The sequence below is a fragment of the Amphibalanus amphitrite genome, unplaced genomic scaffold (genome assembly GCF_019059575.1).
Source record: "Amphibalanus amphitrite isolate SeventyFive unplaced genomic scaffold, NRLGWU_Aamphi_draft 000086F_arrow, whole genome shotgun sequence".
Lineage (NCBI taxonomy): Eukaryota > Metazoa > Arthropoda > Thecostraca > Balanomorpha > Balanidae > Amphibalanus > Amphibalanus amphitrite.
The window spans coordinates 1,041,581-1,065,985 of NW_024881582.1; the positions used below are offsets into that span (position 1 = coordinate 1,041,581).

Genomic DNA, 24,405 nt, shown 5'->3' on the forward strand with positions numbered 1-24,405 from the left:
TGCCTGTTCCCACGCTCCGTCATCGATTGTGACGTTGCTGACGGTAACAAGAGTCTTCCGTACTGTGTCGTCGACAGTCAGCAACGACCCCGGCTCGCGATACAGCGGCGCCGACCGCAGAAGATATGTTAGCCGGGGGGCTGCCGTGTAGTGGGCCAAAAGGAATAGACCGGAGTGAGCGTCGAGACGGCTGATCCTGGCACACATCCGGTCTATGACGGCTGCAGTCTTGGTGGTGGCGGCGGGCAGCGCGGCATCTGTCAAGGGAGCGCCCAGCAGGGAGAGCTCGCTTGCTAGTGTCCTTCAGTCCTGGGAGGGTACCTCGTAGCAACTCCAAGAGTGGTGCTGGTGGCGTTGGACCGGCGAATGCGACCTCGCACTTGCTGGCGTTCAGCTGCAGACCGATTGTTGGCAGAGCTGTCGCCAGGACTGCTAGGTCAGTGGCGACGAGGTCAGCCGGACCTCCGATGGTCCCATCGTCGAGGTACCATACATTTAGTGGTGACCGCATCTTTCTGATGATCGGGTCTAAAGCAAGAGCAAAAGCCGCCGGGCCGAGTGGATCGCCCTGCTGCACGCCGCTGCACGAGGAAATGGTTTGGTCACCGATGCAGAGGGGAGTGGGCTCACTGTATGCGCACCACAGGAGAGGATATGCCATGGGCACACGCGTCCTCACCTTGCTCCAAAAAGTGTCGCGTCTCACGGTGTTGAAGGCGTAAAATATGCTTATGACTGACTTGAAATAGTCAACATTTTACCTTTGGTGACCTCTGGTGACCTGACCTTTGACCTGACCCAAAAAAAATGACTGAAGTGTTTTCGTCCTTATTTTGGACGTTGTTTCGATTACCGCTTACCGCGTGTCGCTACGTGGCCCAGGAGCCGAGTTGGAAGGGGGTGTTCAGACACCCCCCCCCCCCGGCCCGGGTTAACATGTAACGAAGCTGTCAGAGGCGGCTGACACGTACTACGAATACCCAGCAGGAGACCTACTGGTTGGCGTGACCTGACATGATCCGGCCATGGCTAAATGCATGAAGATATCATGTGTTATCAAAACTAGCTTGAAATTCGTGATCAGCACCCCGAAAAACCGCATGGCAGCGACGTTCTAACAATTAACAGGTCCCGATTTTCCCGACTTTTGGGTCATTGGCCTGACCTGAAAAGTCAACCAATGACATGGGACCTCAAAATTGAGTATCATCGGCTTCCTCTCGTCACGGGCAACACGCTCGTTTTTTCCGCAAAGCTCTAGCTCGATCACCGGCCGAACGGTAACGTGAACGGCCGCCTGGCAGTTAGTTCATTTTACGGCCAATGAGAAGGCTTCTGGCCCCCTAGTAATTCAAAGTACAAGTTTGGTTCCCGCAGGGTATATTAGGCATATATGTATTCACGAGTGTCATTAAAATAGGGGGGGAGGGGGGCTATGAATAACAGCTCCCCAGTGAGGCGCGGGATATTGGCGAACAGTGTATTGCAAAATGTTGCATAGCCGCCGAGGCGCACGTTTGCGCACCTTCATACTGTCTGACTAGTTCAACAACATCTCAGTGCGTATTGTGACACACAATTTAGATCGGGACCTGGGGGTAATAAAAAATCGGCTCTTACTTTGTGATCAATATTTGTTTTAAAAATACGAGATGAAGCGATGATATTTACGTCAGCCGACACTCCACAACACGGTGGCTATTACGTGTCAATCAATACGATGATATGTTGATAGATCGAAACATTTCACAGAACAACTCAAGAAAACGTTGACGTGGAACGTGGAGCACTCAAGCACATAGGATCTCTATGGCATATGCTTTGACTGTTAAAACACCTGTTTATTATGACTTGTCCAGGGCCCACCCCCCCAAAAAAAAACTGTATGTTTAAGGCCCCTTTCACCCTATACGAAGATAATGCATGACCAAATACTTGTCATGTATTCAATGTATGGACATTTTGTAGTCGATTGATATGCTTTTTGCTTTCATAAACGCGAAAAAGTTTTTTTTTTTTGGCTGGTGAGAGGCTTGACCGGCCCGAACGCCTACAGTGCACTGGCGGCCCGCGGTCAGTGGCGGCTCACTGGCGGCCCGGGGTCAGTGGCGGCTCACTGGCGGCCCGCGGTCAGTGGCGGCTCACTGGCGGCCCGCGGTCAGTGGCGGCTCACTGGCGGCCCGTGGTCAGTGGAGTACGCTATTAGTCTGGAGGTAGTTCGGTGGCTGTCGCACGGTAGCCGGAACCTCCAAAGAGGTGCCGGCCCGATTTGTGTCCAGTGGGTATACCGTTCCCAGTAGGTGTTTTTCATTGATCGCTGTTGGTCCTAGGTATACCGTTCCCAGTAGGTGTTTTTCATTGATCGCTGTCGGTCCGCTCGTTGCCTTGAGGCGGAAGGTGACCAGTGTGGCTCGTTTTCAGGAGGCACTTCAGAGTCTGTCGTCAGATCCGGGCCTGCATCAGATGCTGCCGCGTCTCTGCAACTTCATCTTTGAGGGTGTGAAGGTGAACGTGGTACAGTACAACCTGGCGCTGCTAATCTACCTTATGCGCATGGTGAAGGCGCTGCTGGACAACCAGACGCTCTACCTGGAGAAATACGTGAGTCTCTGGTGGGGCCGTGTAAGGGAGTCGTTGCTGGGGCCGTGTGAGGGAGTCGTTACTGGGGCTGTGCAAGGGAGTTCCTGCTGGGGTCATACACGGGAGTCGTTGCTGGGATTATACACGTGCGGTGTCTCGGGGGGGGGGGGGGGCTGGCTGTCCTCGGGCTGAACTGCGCGAGCGCGAGCCCTCGAACGTCGGCAAAAGAGAGCTGCCGAAATCAGCCTCATGGGAGAGCTTAACTGCCTCCGTAAACCACATAAAGCAAAGCAGTCGTCACTTTAACAAGGGCACAAACCTCATTCTGGTTTTTCCACGCTGAATGGCTTTAGACGAAAAAAGTTCAGACGAAATGCTATTACATTTTGCTTTCACTTACAACCCAACTGCACGAGTCACCCCGGACAAGCTATGTCATGCGGATGCCATCTGCCAAACTAGCTACGCCGTCTTTCCTTGCATAATATTTTAATCATTGTCCAAATCGCGACCTTTAGTTCGCTGATGTATGCTGACCCCACAAACCTTTTGGGTGTTTTTATTAGCAGCTTGTAAGTGGAAATGACGTTTGCGCTATGTCTCGTGGTTGAAGTGGCATAAAGGTCAGGTGCCGGACGGAGAAATGGAACTGGAAATGTGGGAGTTGCAGAGGGAAGACATTGCATTGTGGTTCTTTGAGTTGAGTAGTAGGGTAGACCGAGGCAGCTCGCCCCGCCGAGGTAAAACCCCTTACCGATGTTTCTCGGAAATTGCAAACTTCTGAGGCATTTTCTTTCGTTCAATAAAAACACACTATGATCATTACGCATGTTTTCGATTTACGCCCAGAAATGACAAACAAAGCCTCTGATTGGCCAGTTTTGGCTGACAGACGCAGAATATTTGTCAGCCATAGAATACTATGCTTTAGCACTTTTCAATAACGACGCATACGTTACATTTACAAGTTAGGGCAGCTAAAATATTGTACTAGATCTTATATGTTAAATATAACATTTTTTGGAAGCCCGTACAAATTGTTTCTAGTGTGTTAGGTGTTACAAAGTATTAAAAGAAATGATTGTTCTTTACTTAATTAAGAACTAAAGCTTTCACGCAATGCATGGAATGCACGGATGCTTTCAAAACTAAATGCCTTTCAATTCAAATCCCAGAATATCCTTTCGCGGAAATAGCCCTTCTCAGCCTGTCGGCCCATTCTCTAACGCTACAAGTCTGAACAGTGAGCGTCTCATGCGTTGCTCACGCATAGCGATAAAAATGACGGTGTCATATAATCAAATGAATTTTTCTTATGTATAGAGCATTTGAAACCTCACACCAAACGCCTTCCTTCCTTGTTTTCTACTGCTGTCTTTCACATACCTACCCAATGACCGTTCCCTCGACGTTCCTTATCGACTGCCTCACATTCAACGGCCATATCCCACCTACGCTGAAAACCAATCGGAGGCACTTTCAATCGTCCCTTGAATAGAATTGCTACCTACACGCATTTAGAGGAGAACGAGGCCCAGAAAAGGCATACATAAAACGATCGGTTTTGGCTCCCATGGAATAAGCCAGCAGGTTACATCAAATTGATTGAAGAACATTTTCGAGGACATGCTATCTATTCGATATTATTTTGCAGAGGCATTGTGAACATAACGTCCGCGTATCGCAGCTCTGAATCTGCTGGTGTCAGTCCCATGCAGCAGCCACCAGACCACCGCCCCGCCGCCTGCCGTTCGCTGATCATACAGGCCGGCTGTCCCAGTGTCTCATCAAACGATCACAGCTGACTCAGTATTTATAAAATGCCAAACAAAAACAGACACGCAATATTGTGGATCATGCCAGCTCTTTCAGTCATGCGCGTGGAGATATATCGGTAGTTTTCCTATCACAGATCACACTGAACAGAGCAAAATCGTAGACACGCAGCAATAGATAAATAATGCATTATCAAAGACACCGATCGATGCATCGTGGAATGCACTCAATAATACACCACTGCTTTAACGTTCCCCCAGGTGGGTGGGGGCGTTTTTGGCCACACCTGACAATTTTGTGCTTGCATAAATAAAACGACACGAAAATTAGTATAGCTTATGTATAATGCATCGCCTCGCATCATTTGTGAGAAAAAAAAATGTAACCCCATGTCACCTAAGGTCAGGTCAGGTCACCATGACGTAGAAGTTTGAAACTTGAGCTATTGCATGGGAGAATTAGTACCAACATCTTGAATATCTTTAATTTTGATATCGGTGACCTAAGGTCAGGTCAACTTTGCGACGTCTCCAGTTTCAGTCAGTATGAGGAACTCGAAATGCTCTGCTTTTGAAACAAAAACACTCAAACATCGGGATCTATCGTATGATCCTGAGGTCATCTCAGGTCATGTAACGTCTCCAACAGTTTATTTTTGTACATCGATTTTAGATGGAACGTGGCCAGAGCGCTAAAAACATCATACTAATCATAGGCGGCGGAACGAGGAGGGCACCGGGGCACCGTGCCACCTTTGATTTTGGCATTTTAACATTAGCCCTTTGGGCGTTGCATGGAAAGAATGGGACCAAAAGTCGGCAATGCCCCCCTTAACCCGCGTCCCACTGGGGGGGGGGGGCTATTCATAGCCCCCCTCCCGTTTTTCTGCAATAACTTCTAAACCGCTTGACGTATCGCCGCCAAACTTTCAGTACCTTCGGCTGCATCAATTTGACACTTTGTGTCAAAATTTGAACTTCGTATCTATCATAGGTCGGCCGGAAATGACGTCAGAGTGACGTCATGTTCGGCCGATTTCGACGCAAAACATTGAACCACGGGAATCGCTCCCAAGAGCTTAGTTTTTGAGCTAGATCCAAGGCTATATAAACCAGGTAGAACGCTCCGGGAAAAAAGTTGGAAACAATAAATTAGTTGCGGCATTCCCTGATGACGCGAATGTGGGTCAGCGGCCGGCGGCCGGCGGCCGCTAACACTGTATGAGGATGAATGCACGGAACTTTTGCTTGTTGGAGATTGCGCTAGGAAGTTAAATGTTAATGTTAGGATATGTTTCGAAAGTAAATTGAACGACCCTTCGAACGCCGTCGATGAATTTGCGATACGACGACTATTTGTTTAGTTAGAGCCGGCGAACTTTTACCTTCCGTCCGCGCGGGTAGGCGATATGGTGTCACACTGACGGTTTTTACGACAGCTCAAAATTCTTTTGAGCTAAAGAGCTGAAATTTGACATGTCCAATCTTTTGATCAAGCTGGATCTTCTGGTACAAGTCGCATATTAAAGGTACCTATGCATCATATAATATAGGTAGCACCAATGTCCATAACAAAAGCTTGCAAAGTAGTTTTATGAAGACAAGGGAAATATGCCTACATCATGCATGTAAACTCAAAATAACACATGCATGACAAAGGAAGCTTATGTAAAGAGAAGAGTTGGCAAAAGCATTTAAAAGTTAAAATTATTCAAAACTGCACACAGGGTAAATATAAAAAGCAGCAAGTGTGCTGTTCTGTTATGCTAAGAAATAGTCCAAAACAAAAAACATCTTTCATGTTTGAACTGGTTGTTCTTCTATGCCACTTCATCCATATCTTGATTACAGATGGGCTGTTGCTGTAGGCTGATGAAGTGACACTTGATTGCCTTTGTGCGAGTTTCAGTTGCAGCCTCCTAGGTACTGCACTGGAAAGCAGATTGAATTGAATGCCTCTGAAAGATAGGAATACAGGCAAAGTTAGCTGTAGTAGTGTCAATGATAATGACATGACATTTTTGTCCTTTGACATACATTTGTTGAAGTACAAAAAGGTACAAAATAAATTGGTTTGTTTCAAGACACGCACACTGCACAAAGCCGCACAGACATAACACAGGCATATGAAATTGGTACACATAAAACTTGATGATTTAAAAGGTCAAAAGTCGCAATAATAATTGAAGTAAAAGTTACAATCACAATCATTTGATTTAAAATGACTTGACATAAGTCACATGACGCAACGCTCCTATTCACTTAAGAAAAATGCTTTCATTATCCTCCACATATCAACCAGCTTGATACCAGGCTGTGCAATAGTGTGTACATAACCCCATGTTGCCATTTTATTAGAGCAAGTAGGGTTACAACAACAATGCTAATGTCAAACCCACATCTGTAACCCATACTGCAGTTTCAATCACCTTACAAGCACACCTTCTGGCAGTTTGATGGACAGAATGGTCATTACTACTTTCTCCTCATATTCAACACATATTCCCTTTATACAGATACAGTTTAGACCTGGTTATGACAAGCATTTTCGAGAAAAGATATGATAAAAGTCCAAGACAAAGGTCGAGAGAAACAACACCAACATAAAACACCGACTATGTAGCACTAATACTGTCAAATTCATAAAAACTTATGCATGAGTCGATCAGAAATTTACTGTAGATTTCGAAAATGGTGTCAAATGCCACTCAAATACCCCCATTCGCATGTACGAAGCAATAAAACACTGACCTTCAATTCCGCGTGCCATTCTCCATAGCCCACGGTGTATTAACCCGCGCCCTGGTGGGGTATGTTTATAACGCGACCTGGTGGGGGGGCTATTTTTTGCCCCCCCCCCTCGTATCTCCGAAACTACAGGACGGATCCGCGAAATTCAAACGGCGTTCGAAAGGCCTGTCAAACTTGTCGAAGGAAACCAAATTTCATTGACCTCGGGGTCACCGATGACGTCACAGGTCAGGTCAAAGATGAAATGTTTCACCGTTCACGGGTCATCTAAGGAATGCGCTATAACACCGAAGAAAACGCATTTTGTCGAGAATCAGCGATAGGGCGTCAGTTGCCTAGTACATATGTTGCTATAAGAGGTCACTGACATTACCAGGTCAGGTCACAGGTCAGGTCACCAAGGGTCACAGGTCAGGTCACATGAACCTAACTTTAGGTACTAAGGTTGTGCGATGCATGTTTTATTCCCAATTTTTCATTTCCAACTCAATGGTGTTGGTTATAAGACGATCAGGTACGGCTTAGGTCACTTTCTGGTGAAGGTCAGGTCGAGGTCAGGTCAAAAAAGGTCAAATTTTAAAGTTGATAGTTTTGCATAAAATGGGTATTGATTCGATGCAGCTCGTCACGGGGAGTCTAATGGTGGTCTTTGTTTTGCGCTACGGGGTCTAGAATAGCTAAAAATTGAGTTTGAAAATTTGACGTCATCAATTTTGAACCGTTTTTTCGCTATAACTTCGCCAAAAAAAGAGGTATCAATCTCAAATTTGGTATGTGGATAGAAGGCGGTAAGGACTATCACATATATTCCGGTTTTTGCGAAATTCAAAAAACTTTTTTGATTTTTCGGCTATTATATTCAAAAAATCTATTTTTTTATTTTTTGGGGTCAAAATCCAAAAATTTCAAAAATCCGAGATAGCAGTTTTGTGGCCCTGTCAATTCTACAGCTTTTATGTCTTATCGTTTTTCTGTATTTGCAAAGCTATAGTCCTGACAGCTCTTCCCGCGAAACCCTTTTTTGGGTCGAAAACGACAGAACATGACGTCACTCTGACGTCATTTCCGGCCAACCTATCATAGCCTTTGGAAAAATTTTTGGTCACAATGTGTAAAATTGATGTCCGGGAGGGTACTGAAAGTTTGGTGACGATTGGCGCAGCGGTTCTGGAGATATATCGAAAAGTCTGGAGGGGGGGCAAAAAATAGCCCCCCCACCAGGGCGCGGGTTAAATAACGCGTTCACTGATCGCAAAAAAATGAGACCCACATATGACGCGTTTGCTACCAGCCAATCAGCGCTCGAGATGCCGAACCCTGATTGGTGGAGAGGGCCGTCGTTAGCAGTCCATTACACGTTGTTTTCCTTGAACATGTGCGTGAGCGCTGATGTTGCTCACGGTTTGTTGCCATTTTTCGTAATGCTGAAGGCACGGGAGCGAACCCCCCTGGCTAGATCCAATTTCTTTACATGAGAGGACTCAGAATGGACTGCGCTATCAAACTGCTATCTCGAATTTTCAAAATTTTGAAAATTTCGAAAATTATATATATTAAAGTTCAAAATTTGTATTTTTATATTTTTTCAAAACTTACTCTAGCAAGTTTTAGCCAGATATCTTCAAAAATGGCCAAGTTATACGCATCATAGCAAAAATTTCACAATTTTAAATTTTTCAAGTCAATTTTTCAGTACGAATTTGACATTGTACACCAATATGAATAGCACCATCGTGTTCCTGAGCTCAAACTGCATCCGATAGTTATGTTTTGTTTTGTTGTTGAAAAATTTCAACTTTGAAATTTGACCTTTTTTGACCTGAAAGTGACCTGACCTCAGCTTTATTCAGATGAAAATGGCCTAAAATGACACAGGCGACACCGAATTCGAAATCTATGGCCTAAATGGACCATAAAACATGTCACGTGACCGACTTATGACATAAGATTTCCGTGACCTATGATGACCTTACCCTGACCTGAAAATCAAAGTACAAGTTTGGTACCCTGAGGGTATCTAAAGCATCTGTTCACGAGTGTGTAAACCAAAAATCAGCCTGATCTGACTTGTAAGACGGCAGCCAGAGCCCAAAAAGTGAACAAGCCAAATATCGATAATTTTTATTTGGACCTGACCTGTGACGTCATCGGTGACCTCGAGGTCAATGAAATTAAGTTTTGTTCGACAGTTTTTCTGGGGCTATCAGATGCCGTTTGAATTTTGACGATCGGCCCAGTAGTTTCGGAGTTAGGAGGGGGCTATGAATAGCCTCCTCCCCCCCCCCCAGTGGGGCGTGTTATACACAGACCCCAGTGGGGCGCGAGTTAATTGAAGGTGTTCCGCCGCTACTGATGTTAATCTCAATCTCAATGTAATGAATCGACTGACATGCAATATGACATTTTCTGCGACTTTGACCTGAGGTCAAATTTATTAAGTTGGTCAACAAGACGAGAGAAACGCAGTGCCGGTAAAATCAACGTAATAAAAGGTTGGTATCAAAAGTTTTAAAAGAAAGGACGATTTCCGAAGCACGCCGATTGTTCAGTTTTTGCCCTTTGGAGGCTTAACCCTAGTTGACCTTATCTCAAATCTGAGAACCCGAAATATTTTCGAAAGAGCTATCGAATTAGCTTTTACGCGGCGCTGTAGCTTCTTTGGTTCCCAAGTTATGAACCAGTGTGTGAAGTTGTCAAAATCGGGAGCCAAAATTTTTCATCATTTTACTTTTGGTGACCTCCAGTGACCAGTGTGGCCAAATTGGCAATGTTGCGGGAAAATCCTCCCCTAATGAAAAGGATAATGATATCCTGAAAATTGGGAAAAAGACATCCTCACGACTTTTTCGCATAAATATGTCATACTGTTCTGCAAGGCATCAATGTGTTTGGCAACTTCTTGCTAGGTCATAAAATATTAAATGCCTATGTCTAAATAAGCACCAATTTAAATATAGGTATACACAATGTTAAGCAATATTCATATTCCTATGTTCTGGCAATATTAATATAGAATATAGGTTGAGTTGAGGTAGGTATGCAGCAAATGCAAGACGTATGGAAAAAGACAAATGCAAGACCAGAGACAGCATGGTATTGCAATTATAGTCTGGCAAACCTAAGAAAGAATAGATTTAAAGTGCTGCGGTCATTGATGCATGTGCATTTATATTGTGAGAGCATATTTTCTCTCTCAACTTTTCACACAAATTTCTCCGAGCCATACATTTCAAGTGCTCAAAACACGTGCAAAGTGATTCAGGCGCTTTAACTCCGTTCTTTCTTAGGTTTGCCAGACTATAGCAGTTAAAATCAGCATGCTGATGCTGCATCATGGCATGGGTGATGTGATTGTGACAAAATAAAAACTGCATTATATTCCAGTGTCTTGACTTTAAGGAGTTGAGTTTGTACCTACCAAACAACATGCACAGGTTTGGTAAGGAAATCACAAATTGAATTGTACAAGCTAGGTACTAGGCTATTTCAATTTCAATTGGTGCTCACCCAGCGCAGATACACCATATAGCCTTGGACCAGACTCGGATTAACCCGCGAGTTGCTGGGGGGGGGGGGCGTTAAACGCCCCCACTTTTTTCGCCGGGCCATAGCATAAAAACGGCGCGCTGCAGGCGCGCCAAATTTTTGGTACCTGTAGGGAATTGATTGAAGTTTATTGTGACAGAGTTTCAAAAAAATCGGTCGGAAAATTTTTGTGATATCGAGGTTTTAGTGACGTCATGATTTCTGACTTTTCGACCAAAAACGGCATATGTTCAAAAAATCATATAAAATCACAAAATAGACTTACAGACATGCCGTAAACGCCATTAGACTGCCAATACCATGAACAATCAAATGGCTATCTTCGATTATTGATTATCGTTCCGCATTTTCCAAAATCTTGAACTGAATCTTGGCAATTTCTCGTGACTACTTCACGACCATGATACATGCATTTCTTAAATTGAACTTTTTTAGCCAAACACGTACACATATGATAAAATGAATGTCACCATCGTGTTATACGCCCCAAATTACCCATAATACATGTGTCACAGGCTGCGAATATCAGTTTTGATTTTCGAGGATATGTGCCTACCGGGTTGACCTGACCTTGACCCTGACCTATGCTTGACTGACCCCTACATGGAGCTGACACTCTTGTAGGCCTTATATGATGGATTGTGCACCGTTTTGACAGAGTTTATGACGAGAGGCGCCCATTGCGAAGTCCTGAAGTCCATGCTACTGAAAGCCCGATTTCAGGTGTTTGACCTGACCTTGACCCGACCTATGACCTCAAAGTTCAACTTTAAAGTACTCATCTGAAGCGTCTCGTCGCGTTCTTTCGTTTGCCGCCTGTGCGTTTCGCTGCGCCTATTGGTTCTCGAGTTATCGGCTGGGGGCGTTTAACGCCCCCCCCCCCCCCCAGCAAACGGTGGGTGGCGAAATACCCCAGCAACTGCCGGGTTAATATACAATAATTATCAATCGATCGCAATAAATAAAAGCAAAACTAAGGTCAAACACAACCACTGAAAAATGAAAATCAGGAGAAGCACAAACCCCTCGGATACAACACCAATGCATCCAGACTGACAACAACACACTTGAACACAAGCATGGTCGTTCGAGATTCAAGGCCATCAAAGACACAATAGTCCCCTGTTAACTCTTCATACATCATGCACCACCACCCTGTCGTGCTTTGTTCAGCCTGTGACGTCACCGGTGGTCAAAAAGGAAGTCGTTATCGGGAAGTCAAAATCCCGAAGGAAGTCGTTATTTTCCCTCTAACTCCCCCTAACTTATAATGACGACAGCACCGCTAATCGACTAAACCAAAACGAGAAAATGAGATAATACGAAAGAAAATGAAATAATACATTGCATACGCGGTCATTTTCTTGGAAAATTTGCGAAATGCTTGTTTTTGAGCCCAGTAAACTTCCCTCATTTTCATGCGAAAAATCTGCTGATTTTGCGGAAAAATTGGCTTTCGAAGAAATGATATTATTAATTCCAAGGCTCATTTTACGAGCTAAATGTTATACAAAAGAAAGGAAATTGATGAATTATGCCCTCCTATGCATCAAAACTGATATTTAGCCCACAATACTCTTTTTTGAAATGGTCAAATATAATGACATCCTTCGCCTGTTTTGGCGAAATTCTCCCTCTAACTCCCCCTAACTTCAACTCTTCGCCAAACTGTGAAAAACCATTTTTGTGATTTGGTATTCACATACATCATGCTCCATTGATTTCCCTACAATATTATCATCATTTTACCGGCTGTATTGTCTTGATTTTCCTACATGCCGGGGTATGTCTTAAGCACAGCACGAGCCGGGCAGTAAAACTATGGCCAAGAAACTGTCGGTGTCAAAATGCCATGTTATTTCATACGCCGGGCAGGAAACAAAAGTTTACTGCCCGGGTTTACTGCCCAGGGCAACGACCTCTGAACTATAGAGCTTATCGCATTTGCCCAGAGGTGTATACCCAGGGAATGTATAATTGACATCATTATTGCATGATATTTGCATCGTAAAATTAGAAAACTAACATTTTTGGTAAAAAATATCTGCTCTGCTTATAAAGGGCTTTGAAATATTTTGTATTCGTTACAAAGCCAAAATTATGGTTAGATATGCGCCTATTAACCGAAATCCGTCATCGCTTGTTGTCTTATCTTCGTGTTATATGTATGTTACAGGGAGTTTGAGAAATCCGTGAGTTTGCAAACTCCCTGACCCATCAGTGAGTTTGCAGATTCACTAGGGAGTTTGCAAACTCACTGACCGGTCAGGGAGTTTGAGAAATTCCAGAGCGATTGTGACAAATAAAAACAAGTTTGCAGCATGTGGGTGTCATACGTGCCGTCCGTGATGTTAAAACAAAGGCGGCTAGTTGTACGGCCTATTTAACAGTCGCACGCTGACAAAAAGCTTACATATCATATGCAGTTATGCACACCATACTTTTGATTTTAAACTGTTCAATGATCTAGCCCAAACATGTAGCGCCGCTTTATTTAGTCATACATTTATTTAGTTCACGGCCCAACTGTATCCGTTCCACTCAAGTGTTGCTATTCCAGAGTCGGGCTCAATATATCAAAGCAGAAACAGCTCAGTTGGTCATTTATGCTAAAGCATATAAGGCATGCGTGTGGAATACTTGTGTGGAACGGATCTATAATAATTGGGACGTGAACTAAATAAGTGTATGACTAAATGAAGCGGCGGTACATGTTTGGGCTAGATCACTTAACAGTTTAAAATCTTAAGTAGGCATTTATGGTGTGCATATGATCTGCAGACTTTTTGTCAGCGTGTGACTGTTAAATAGGCCGTACAACTAGCCGCCTTTGTTTTAACATCACGGACAGCATGACACCCACATGCTGCACACTTGTTTTTATTCGTCCCAATCGCTCTGGAATTTCTCAAACTCCCTGACTGGTCAGTGAGTTTGCAAACTCCCTAGTGAGTTTGCAAACTCCCTAGTGAGTTTGCAAACTCACTGATGGGTCAGGTAGTTTGCAAACTCCCTAGGGAGTTTGCAAACTCACGGATTTCTCAAACTCCCTGTAACATGTACACCGTTTCCTTGGGCCTAAGTTTATTTATTTATTGAGTTATTATTTGATAGTTGTATAGTCCTTTCCACGAAACAAACATGTAAAATATGGAAAATATGATGTATTTCACGAACTTTTGCCATAGGGCATCAACACAGCACGATTACATATATAAAGCAAATATTTTTGCAAGAAGAGTGGAAAATTTACGTTTAATCACTAGGAATAGTAGGTATACCGTCTTCTTGTTCTTATGTCGTGACAAATCATTCATGTATTATGTTCCTTGGATATCCAATTGCTGTGCCATTCTGAGGTAATATTTTCAGAGACGATTCCGTTTGAAGTAAGGTACCGTAAAGTGGGGCTATTTGAAACGGATTTTACAGTTTTTGGCCTCTCCCTTTAAGACGGTTCATATTTCTTATAGCATATAAATTGCAAGAATGTACTTCTCCGTAAGCTCTTTCATATAGGTGCATTTTGGTTCAGCTAGTAATAATGATTAAGGATATTTTTTTAGTTAACCCGCGCCCTGGTGGGGTCTGTTTATAACGCGACCTGGTGGGGGGCTATTTTTTGCCCCCCCCCCCTCATATCTCCGAAACTACTGGACGGATCCACAAAATTCAAACGGCGTTCGAAAGGCCTGTCAAATTTGTGAAGGGGAAACCAAATTTCATTGACCTCGGGGTCACCGATGACGTCACAGGTCAGGTCAAAGATAAATGTTTCACCGTTCACGGGTCTTCTAGGGAATGCGCTATAACACCGAGGAAAACGCATTTTGTCGAGAATCAGCGATAGGGCGTCAGTTGCCTAGTAGATATGTTGCTATTAGAGGTCACTGACAATACCAGGTCAGGTCACAGGTCAGGTCACCAAGGGTCACAGGTCAGGTCACATGAGCCCAACTTTACTAGGGTTGTGTGATGCATGTTTTATGGCCAATTTTTCATTTCCAACTCAATGGTGTTGGTTATAAGACTATCAGGTACGGCTTAGGTCACTTTCTGGTGAAGTTCAGGTCAAGGTCAGGTCAAGGTCAGGCCAAAAAAGGTCAAATTTTAAAGTTGATAGTTTTGCATAAAATGGGTATTGATTCGATGCAGCTCGTCACGGGGAGTCTAATGGTGGTCTTTGTTTTGCGCTACGGGGTCTAGAATTGCTAAAAATTGAGTTTGAAAATTTGACGTCATCAATTTTGAACAGTTTTTTCGCTATAACTTCGCCAAAAAAAGAGGTATCAATCTCAAATTTGGTATGTGGATGGAAGGTGGTAAGGACTATCACATATATTCCGGTATTTGCGAAATTCAAAAAACTTCTTGGACTTTTCGATTATTATATCCAAAAAAAATATTTTTTAATTTTTGGGGGTAAAAATCCACAAATATCAAAAATCCGAGATAGCAGTTTTGTAGCCCTGTCGATTCTACAGCTTTTATGTCTTTATCATTTTCTGTATTTGCAAAGCTATAGGCCTGACAGCTCTTCCCGCGAAACCCTTTTTTGGGTCGAAAACGGCAGAACATGACGTCACTCTGACGTCATTTCCGGCCAACCTATCATAGCCTTTGGAAAATTTTTTGGTCACAATGTGTAAAATTGATGTCCGGGAGGGTACTGAAAGTTTGGTGACGATCGGCGCAGCGGTTCTGGAGATATATCGAAAAGTCTGGAGGGGGGGGCAAAAATAGCCCCCCCACCAGGTCGCGGGTTAAAGCCTGTCTCAAATAGCCCCATAGGGTGGGGCTATTTGAGACAGTTTTAGTTACGAAGAAATTGAAGAAAATCGGTCACGCTAGAGATAATTTTTAAAATATCATGCGATTGGAAATTAAATTTTGATCATTCTGGCAAAAATTGTTTTTGCAAAGACAGTTATATTTCCTTTATATTCAATCTTTTCCTTTTTCGTAGGATGCTTCATTTCGGTAGGTTATAAAATTGCACCACTATATGCTAAGGCTATCATGATATGATGTGACCCTAAACTTTCAAATTTGCAGAATGATCATCAAGGACTATTTTAAAGTCAACAAGAGCAAAATTTTGAAAGAAAGTTTTTGTGTATAGCCCTGGTGGCGTGAAAACAGACATACTGAAAGTCGGTGGGGCTATTTGAGACAGGCTCGCTACCTAATGAAGCACACCGTAATGAATCAAACGAGCTAAAAGGTTTTCCAAAACATTTAACCCGCGCGGGGCTGGGGGGGGGGGTAAATTTTACCCCCCATCGCGAATTTTTGCAATATCTCAAAAACGGCGGCGCGCAGCGCCGCCAAACTTTCAGTACCTTTTCTTACATCAATTTGACACGTTCCCTGAAAATTTGAGCGAAATCCGTCGGAAAATTTTTGAGAAATTGACGTTTTAGTGACGTCATGTTCGCCATTTTCGCCTCAAAAACGGCAAAAGTTCAAACGCCGCTAACATTTTCATTTTTAAAGGAATCAAGACGTAACAAAAAAGGATATACGTAATTCTACTTTGTCTATCAAATGGCTATCTCGGTTTTCTGAAAATTTTGGATTTTGGCCCAATTTTTTTCAAAAAACTGACTTTTTTGGGAAAATAGCTATAAAATCCAAAATTTTGAGTGTATCGAAAAAACCGGAATATATGTCAGAGAAGTGGTCTATGTGTACCTACATACCAAGTTTTAGAAGAATCGGTTCAAAAATGTGAGAGTTATTCAAAATTGTATGACGTCACGACACACAAAAATTTTGAAAAATGACTTTTTTGGAAGTTCTAGACCTCGTACGGAAACAAAAATAGCACCATTCGATTCGCCGTGAAAAACTGCATCAGATAGACACCTTTTTAGGCCTTAGCAACCAACTTCAAAATTTGACCTCACTTGACCTGACCTTGACCTGACCTCGACCTGAAATTCATCCAGAGGTGGTCCATATCACTTATTGAGTGTGCCTATTGAATTCTATGAGTAAAATGACCCATAAAACATGTGTCGCACATGCCCTTTTCTATATTTTGTTTTTGGTGACCTGACCTGACCTGACCTGACCTTGACCTTGACCTCTGAATGATATTGTATGCAACGAATATTGTCTTGGTAGCCTAAAAACACGTTTTGGGCAATCAGTCTCAGTCCATGACTCCATTCTTCGGTAACTACGGTGCAAGGCCGATACTGTAGGAACTTGCAATTTGTACCCTTGACCTGACCTTGACCCTGACCTCAACCTTAAAATTAAGTACATGTTTTTAGTTGTTCGTGATGAGATCTTTCGATTGGCGTTTGAATTTTCCAAATCGGACCATTAGTTCGGGAGATAACAGGGGGGGGGGGTAAAATTTACCCCCCCCCCCCCCAGCCCCGCGCGTTCGGCTGGAGACCCCAGCCCCGCGCGGGTTAAGTGAATGGTCTGCATGATTCCTTGTTCCATTGCACATCTTCATGCGAAGAAATAACAGAAAAATGTTAAGCGGTTTTGATTTTATGACGATTTTCCTCGATCGCTGCATGCTGTATCAATTGGCCGGTTACCCTACCACATCAAGCCTACTTGCATGGGCTCACCTAACAGTACGTTCATGTGTTAAGTAATCTTCAATGGTGTTTTTTGGTCAACCAATGTAGACATGTGTTGATTGTCGACTAAGTCAGTGAGTGATGAAGCACATTTTAAGAACATATTCATCAGAATAACTAGTTTGGTCACCAGCTAAAGGGTCATTATGTTGCACTACGAACATGTAAATATTGCTTGCTGCTAAAAGTACCTACCATGAACCCACTGCACGTTTATGACCACGACCGATTCATTGGTGTTGCTCATGTCGAACGTTCGATGCACTTCAAGTAGATGGTGGTAAGTCTTCTCGGGTTAAATCGCATCACCATTATCAGTAGCTATTTGGCATATCGGTTGAGGTTTGACCTGGTGGGCATCATCGGGATTCTGAGACAATGGGTTACGCAATCGGCAGTAACGTTAACAATGTATAATATTTTCATGAAAAATATGCTTAACCTATAAGTAAAACGGTAGTAACGATAGATGCAGTGCCGAAGCTGTTAAAATTTCAACTATGTTAAGCGGCAGGTAGGGGTCCTTTTCGAGCAACTTAAATTGTGCGTTTTTCTGTATTTCGTATTTTACACCAAATTTCTTTCAAAACTTTTCGATTTTTCAAAAAGGTTATTCAGGTCATTCACTGTTCAATTCCACATCAGCCTAAGCAAAAATGACGAAAAAATATCGAACGGTTTTCATTTTACAGCGATTTTACTAAACCACTACCTTACTGTCTCAAATAGCCCCACTGTCTCAAATAGCCCCACTTTACGGTATTTTGATGCATTTTCTTCTATGAATTTCCTTCAAAGCTTTATCCACAGCAGTAGCGCAATCATTGTTGGGAAATTATGAACAAAACAATTGTATAAGTGTCACCAAAACCTGTCAAAACGTTTTAATAGGTATGCGGCATGTAGGAAAAATCTTAGTGTATATAAGGGTGCGTTCGGAGAGGCAGATTCCCGGGGAATATTCCACGCCGGCATGAAATTTCCGCCGAATGTGCCGTTCGGAGAGCGATTCCCGGGGAAAGTTCCGCGGAACGGACGCGGAAAGCGCGGAATCTAAAAAGCATCTCACGCGTCGTTCCCGTGAAGATGGCGGCGCCCATCGGTATGCTCGAGTGAGTATATTATTGAATATAAATGGATATTTCTTGCGTTTGTTTCCACGCTGATCAGTTTTATTGCAAATCCAACAATTGATAATGCTTACTCAGTTGTGTGATTGTCCTCTGAAGCAATGAAAACGATAATTTGAAGTGTTGTGTTGTGTGTGTTTGGGGTGGGGGGGGGGGGGGCACAGTACAGATGGGGCTTTGGAAAATAATTGTGATTTTTCTTAGTTGTTCTTTCTTCAAGAGCTTCATTCTTATTACATCTTGCCATAGATGTAGCGTTCCAAATAACGAAATAACCCAAATAACCCAAACAAAATCCCACGAACTCAACTTGGCGCAGTAGCGCCGATCCTTGAAATTGGCGGTATGGAATGTCCCTCTCCGAACGCAACACGGGGAATTTTCACGATGACGGGGAATATTCCGCGCTCTCCGAACGCACCCTAAATCAGTGGCGGCAAATGCGCTTGGTCACGTGACCAAATCTGCACGTGCGGTTGTGGCGAGGGCACTTCCCGAAACTCTGGTGCCAACGGCCTCGCGGCGCCCAAAGATAATACATGGGACCTTTTCTTTTCAGACCTATCGTGTCTAAACAAAGCCATTTAGTGCAAGGATACGACTGGTTTGAGATTCAGTAGTCTTTTGGCTATAAGTCGGCATAAGAAACGTATTTTTATCGGTAAAATTCGCTAAGTACCAGGTGGTTTTCCGATACCCTGCACGCCTCCTAACCCCCGGCGGCCGACCGGACGAGTCAGTAGCGCTCCACTCACGACTTTTGGCGATAGCTCAAAACACCTTACAGCTAGAGGGCTGCTATTTGGCACACCTTTTATCTTTGCTGCCATACGCATCTTTGGAAACCAATTGCATTTCCGTCTCAGGTCAGATCACTGACTTATGACATCACACGTGAACCTCTGCAATAGTCCCAAAATACCGAAACTTCGCAATCCCCTCGGTGCCAGAGGAGCTGTCACAGCGAGATGATACTTACAGGACCTAGTATCCTCTAGAAATCTCAAAACTTGTAGGTATATCTCGGATTTCTCCTAGAGGTCACATGAGGTCAGGCCGATCGCGTGACGTCACCATTACAAGTCAATGGAGAAAATATGGAAATTGTAATTTTGACGCCGAGAATGATCTAAACCTAGCTCAATCACATGGAATCGCAATTTCATGCAATTCTTGCAATGTCCAATGCTTCACTTTTGTATCTTTAACCTAGCGTGACGTCATTTATGACGTCACAAAGGTCACAAGTTTTTTTCGTCAATAACTCCTGATAAAATTGAACTGGCAAGTCGGAAAAGTCGCCAATAGACTCGGGAAGACCTACCGAATCGAATGATATACGATATAACCTCCTCCGACCAACTTCGTGACCTGAGTGCCTCTGACCTGACTTTGACCCGATGTGAACACCTTCTGTTGACCCCACCCAAACAAAAGTGTATCATTTGACGCACCGCAGCATGACAAACATGATAGTACTAAAATCGCGACTCTGCGCCGTTTTTTGGCAAAACTGATTTCTCAAAACCCAAAATCGTATTTTGGCCCTAGGGGCACTTGACCTGACCCTCAGAGGCCACCAGTTGACCTGAGACTTTTGAACCGTGCATCAGTCGCTGCGTCCCCGGTCCCGTAACGGCACACATGCTTGTTTTTCCCGCGAGGCTAGCTCCATTAGGGCGAGGGAGTCGTACCCGCCCACTCTCGCGGCCGAGGCGTAGGTATGCATAGGCGGCGGAACGGGGAGGGCACCGGGGCACCGTGCCCCCCTTTGATTTTGGCATTTTAACATAAGCCCTATGGGCGTTGCATGGAAAGAATGGGACCAAAAGTCGGCAGTGCCCCCCCCCCCCTTAATTGAAGGTGTTCCGCCGCTACTGTATAGTACAACTGTAAGCTGCAGGCTCAGCTCTTCAGTTTCTACCTATGCCTGCAAACACAATAAAATTAATGGAAGAGTAATAATAGTTTAATTGTATTTTATTAATGCTATTCAAGTTTCAATGGTAACTATGTCACCGATGATTCAATATTATTTGCACGGTATCATTTACCACCATACGTCTAAATATTTAGTATCTAAAATAATGCAGTAAAATAAGCTGCGCCACATTTGTCGACAAAATCTGGTGCCAACTCAAGGTCAAACGGTAAATGTGGTCACGTGACCAATGTCCGGCAGCTGGGAAAAATCTTACTGACCTCAGCCGTACGAAATTATTTGGAAACTCGGCTTGCAAAATTTGACTCCGGCCCTCGTGCTCCGCACTCGGGCCGCCGTCAATTTTGCAAATCTCGTTTCCAAATAATTTGGTCGGCCCGGTCAGTAATATATATTCACGTTTAGCTGGCTTTCGTGAGCCGCTGTTTTAGGGATGTCGGAAGTTTTTCTGCTGAAAATCTCTAAAATCGTGTGACGTAATACGGAGGCCGCGAAGTTCGACAGGCGTGTTGAGGTTGATAATCTTGTACAAGGTTTTGTAGACGAGGGAAACCGAAACATTTGCTCCATACAAACGATTCAAGAAATTAAATCGAATACAGAAGCAGTGTTGTGTTATGGACTTGTTTCCTTATTTTAGTATTTTATAGAAGCGTAATTGTAATAGGATTGATAACAATATTTGCAAACTATTAGTCAAGGTACAGGTACCTAAAACTTTGATCCTTGAAAGATCTCAATTAAAGTTTGGATGATGTTGGTATCTATATCTATGTCTATGCATGCACGTTTGTAGGTGGAGAGCCTAGGCTGAGATTGCTTTGGAGAAGCGTGGAACAGGAACACAGCCTCAGGTAAGAACAGTTCCTCAGCATTTCAAGCCTTAGATCTTGCCATCATCAGCAATCCGCAACCGAACCTGGATGTTTAGCTCAGTCATAAATGTTTAAGGCACCAGTTAAAATTTGATATTTGTGTGCATCTGTTATTTTTCCTGATTTGATACATTCATATAATTCAAAAATATATAGGTATTACCTAAAAACACCAACAATCAGAAGAAATTCCAAGTGATGTTGGTTGGTTCCGTGAAGTTAATTATTGATATTTGGGATACGCACCTCAGCAATGACATTGTCATTGCTAGTAAAAACTCTCTAGTTTCAAAGATTTTTCCTTACCAGTTACCACCCATCTACTCTGTGCATTCTGACTAAAAGCAATGTATGTATGCATCTGGCCAGATTCGTACAGATTGAGATATATAGGTATCTGGTATGATAAAATTTGGTTTATGTGTAGATGAGGTCTAGATGGTAGCTTGTTAGGTTGGTGGTTGGTGGTTTGGTGTTAGGTTGTAGGCTTAAGGTTGGTAGGTTGTATGTAATTAGGTTGTGGGCTAGGACTGGCAGGTTGAAAGTTTTAGGTTGGTAGGTAGTTGGGGCATTCCACGACATATCGACCAAAAAATCGCGAAATAACACCCTACCTCTCCAATTTTAATGAAATTTTGGCTATGGGGTTATCTAGCCCGGCGATTCGTGTTGTGACATTTTCAATCACATCCGTCGAATACTTTGGGAGATATTGCCCCAGGCAACTTAATGACTAGCATAAAAACTATGAATTTCATCCGCGGATATTTAACTAGATACTCATTAGATTCATATAAAACTGCATATCCTCACAATTGGAATTAAACAAAGATGTTTGTGATATCAAATATTTTCGAAATGTTTCGATTTTTGATTTTTTACATTTAATTCATTTCTCAAAATCAAACTTTGAGAATGTGGCCATCTTTTTTTGCAATTTATTTTTGCAGTAAAAGTCCTCTCAACACATTGTCATGGAATGATGAAAATATTAAAAAGGTGTCTTTCCTCTTAAGGTCGCTATACACTACCGCATTGAATTTCGTCGTACAGTGGAAAAAATAGCAATAACTGTTAACTGGTCCGAACTGAGAACGGTCAAATGTGATCGAGAGCTCATTGCAACTCTGTAAAAAAAAAAAAAATATTAAGAGGCTTAGGACACGTACGCAAACTAAGCTAGGTCCGAAATAGTCAAAGACGTCATAATGACGTATTGTTCTCAAGAGAGATGTCCGTGAATTTAGCTTCAGCAACAGCAACGAATACAGCGTCGGATTCAGAATCGCTTGAAAAACTCCTATCAGGTCAATTGGGGGACGGGGAGCAAGAACATGACATTTATTTGGCCCTAGCTCTTACCCCTTACCCCTTAATCGGCCCTTAAAGGGACTATCCCACCTTTAACATGGGGTTTGAGTTGAGATAGCCAAGTTTGCGGCGAGGTTCAGAAACCACTATCTATCTAGGTTGCAACCCCCGCGGCCTCTTGGTGTTGAAGAAATTCGTTCCCTTCATTTGAAAATGGGCCTTGCGCAAGGCCCTATCTTCAACATGGAGCGACCGTTAGTGTGACGTCACCTCGTTTAGTCATTCTGATTTAAATGGGTTTGTTCGTTGAAAAATCGCTTAAAACTTGGTCTGAACTTTGTTGTGGTGCCTACAGAGTAAAAAGAATCAGCTTTATGACAGTAATGTGGCCTGGGGAAGGAGGTAATTTTGGGCTGTGACGTCACATATTTGAAAGTTTGTGTTTGGAATATGGGAAGCCTAAGATGTTTAATGAAAAATAAATGCCAGAACCGTGTTCCTGGTCATCCAATCTATAAAGTCGGGCACAATTTAACTGGTTTTAACAACATTTTAGAAGGTGGGATAGTCCCTTTAAAGGAAGGGGCGCGTCAAAAGTGCCTCAAGGGTTCGTCTGATCGCCAAAATAAGGGTCGAAATCGATTCCTCGGGTCAATATCTAGCCGCAGCTTCGGGTTCCAGATGTGTGCAACTTACCACTTACCCCTTAATCGGCCCTTAAAGGAAGGGGCGCGTCAAAAGTGCCTCAAGGGTTCGTCTGATCGCCAAAATAAGGGTTGCAATCGATTCCTCGGGTCAATATCTAGCCGCAGCCTCGGGATCCAGATGTGTGCAACTTACCCCTTACCCCCTAATCGGCCCTTAAAGGAAAGGGCGCGTCAAAAGTTCCTTAAGGGTTCGTCTGATCGCCAAAATAAGGGTGGCAATCGATTCCTCGGGTCAATATCTAGCCGCAGCCTCGGGTTCCAGATGTGTGCAACTTACCCGTTACCCCTTAATCGGCCCTTAAAGGAAGGGGCGCGTCAAAAGTGCCTCAAGGGTTCGTCTGATCGCCAAAATAAGGATCGCAATCGATTCCTCGGGTCAATATCTAGCCGCAGCCTCGGGTTCCAGATGTGTGCAACTTACCCGTTACCCCTTAATCGGCACTTAAAGGAAGGGGCGCGTCAAAAGTGCCTCAAGGGTTCGTCTGATCGCCAAAATAAGGGTCGCAATCGATACCTCGGGGCAATATCTAGCCGCAGCCTCGGGTTCAAGATGTGTGCAACTTACCCCTTGCCCCTTAATCGGCCCTTAAAGGAAGGGGCGCGTCAAAAGTGCCTCAAGGGTTCGTCTGATCGCCAAAATAAGGGTCGCATTCGATTCCTCGGGTCAATATCTAACCGCAGCCTCGGGTTCCAGATGTGTGCAACTTACCCCTTAGGCCCTTACCCCTTAATCGGCCCTTAAAGGAAGGGGCGCGTCAAATTGGCGATCAGACGAACCCTTGAGGCACTTTTGACGCGCTCCTTCCTTTAAGGGCCGGTTAAGGGGTAAGGGGTAAGTTGCACACATCTTGAACCCAAGGCTGCGGCTAGATATTGACCCGAGGAATCGATTGCGACCCTTATTTTGGCGATCACACGAACCCTTAAGGCACTTTTGACGCGCCCCTTCCTTAAAGGGCCGATTAAGATGTAAGGGGTAAGTTGCACACATCTGGAACCCAAGGCTGCGGCTAGATATTGACCCGAAGAATCGATTGCGATCCTTATTTTGGCGATCAGACGAAGCCTTGAGGCACTTTTGACGCGCCCCTTCCTTTAAAGGGACCCTCCCACCTTAAAAAAAGTTAATGAATTGGCATGGAAGTGATGTCGCTCGGTTCAGAAAGAGCAAAAACGAATATCT

At 43.7% G+C, this 24,405-nt stretch overlaps 1 protein-coding gene across 9 annotated transcripts in view; it reads left to right on the plus strand.

Moving 5' to 3' along the window:
- The window catches only part of LOC122379881 (transcription initiation factor TFIID subunit 6-like), a 235,198-nt gene that overhangs the window by 121,923 nt on the left and 88,870 nt on the right, over positions 1–24,405 (plus strand). For all 9 annotated transcript variants that reach the window (XR_006256248.1, XR_006256247.1, XR_006256245.1 and 6 more), the window contains exon 7: positions 2,422–2,601. Coding sequence is in view for 4 of the 9 variants with exons in the window: in XM_043362457.1 (XP_043218392.1) it covers positions 2,422–2,601 (180 nt within the window). In the remaining 5 variants the exon portion in view is untranslated. The remainder of the gene's footprint in view (positions 1–2,421; positions 2,602–24,405) is intronic.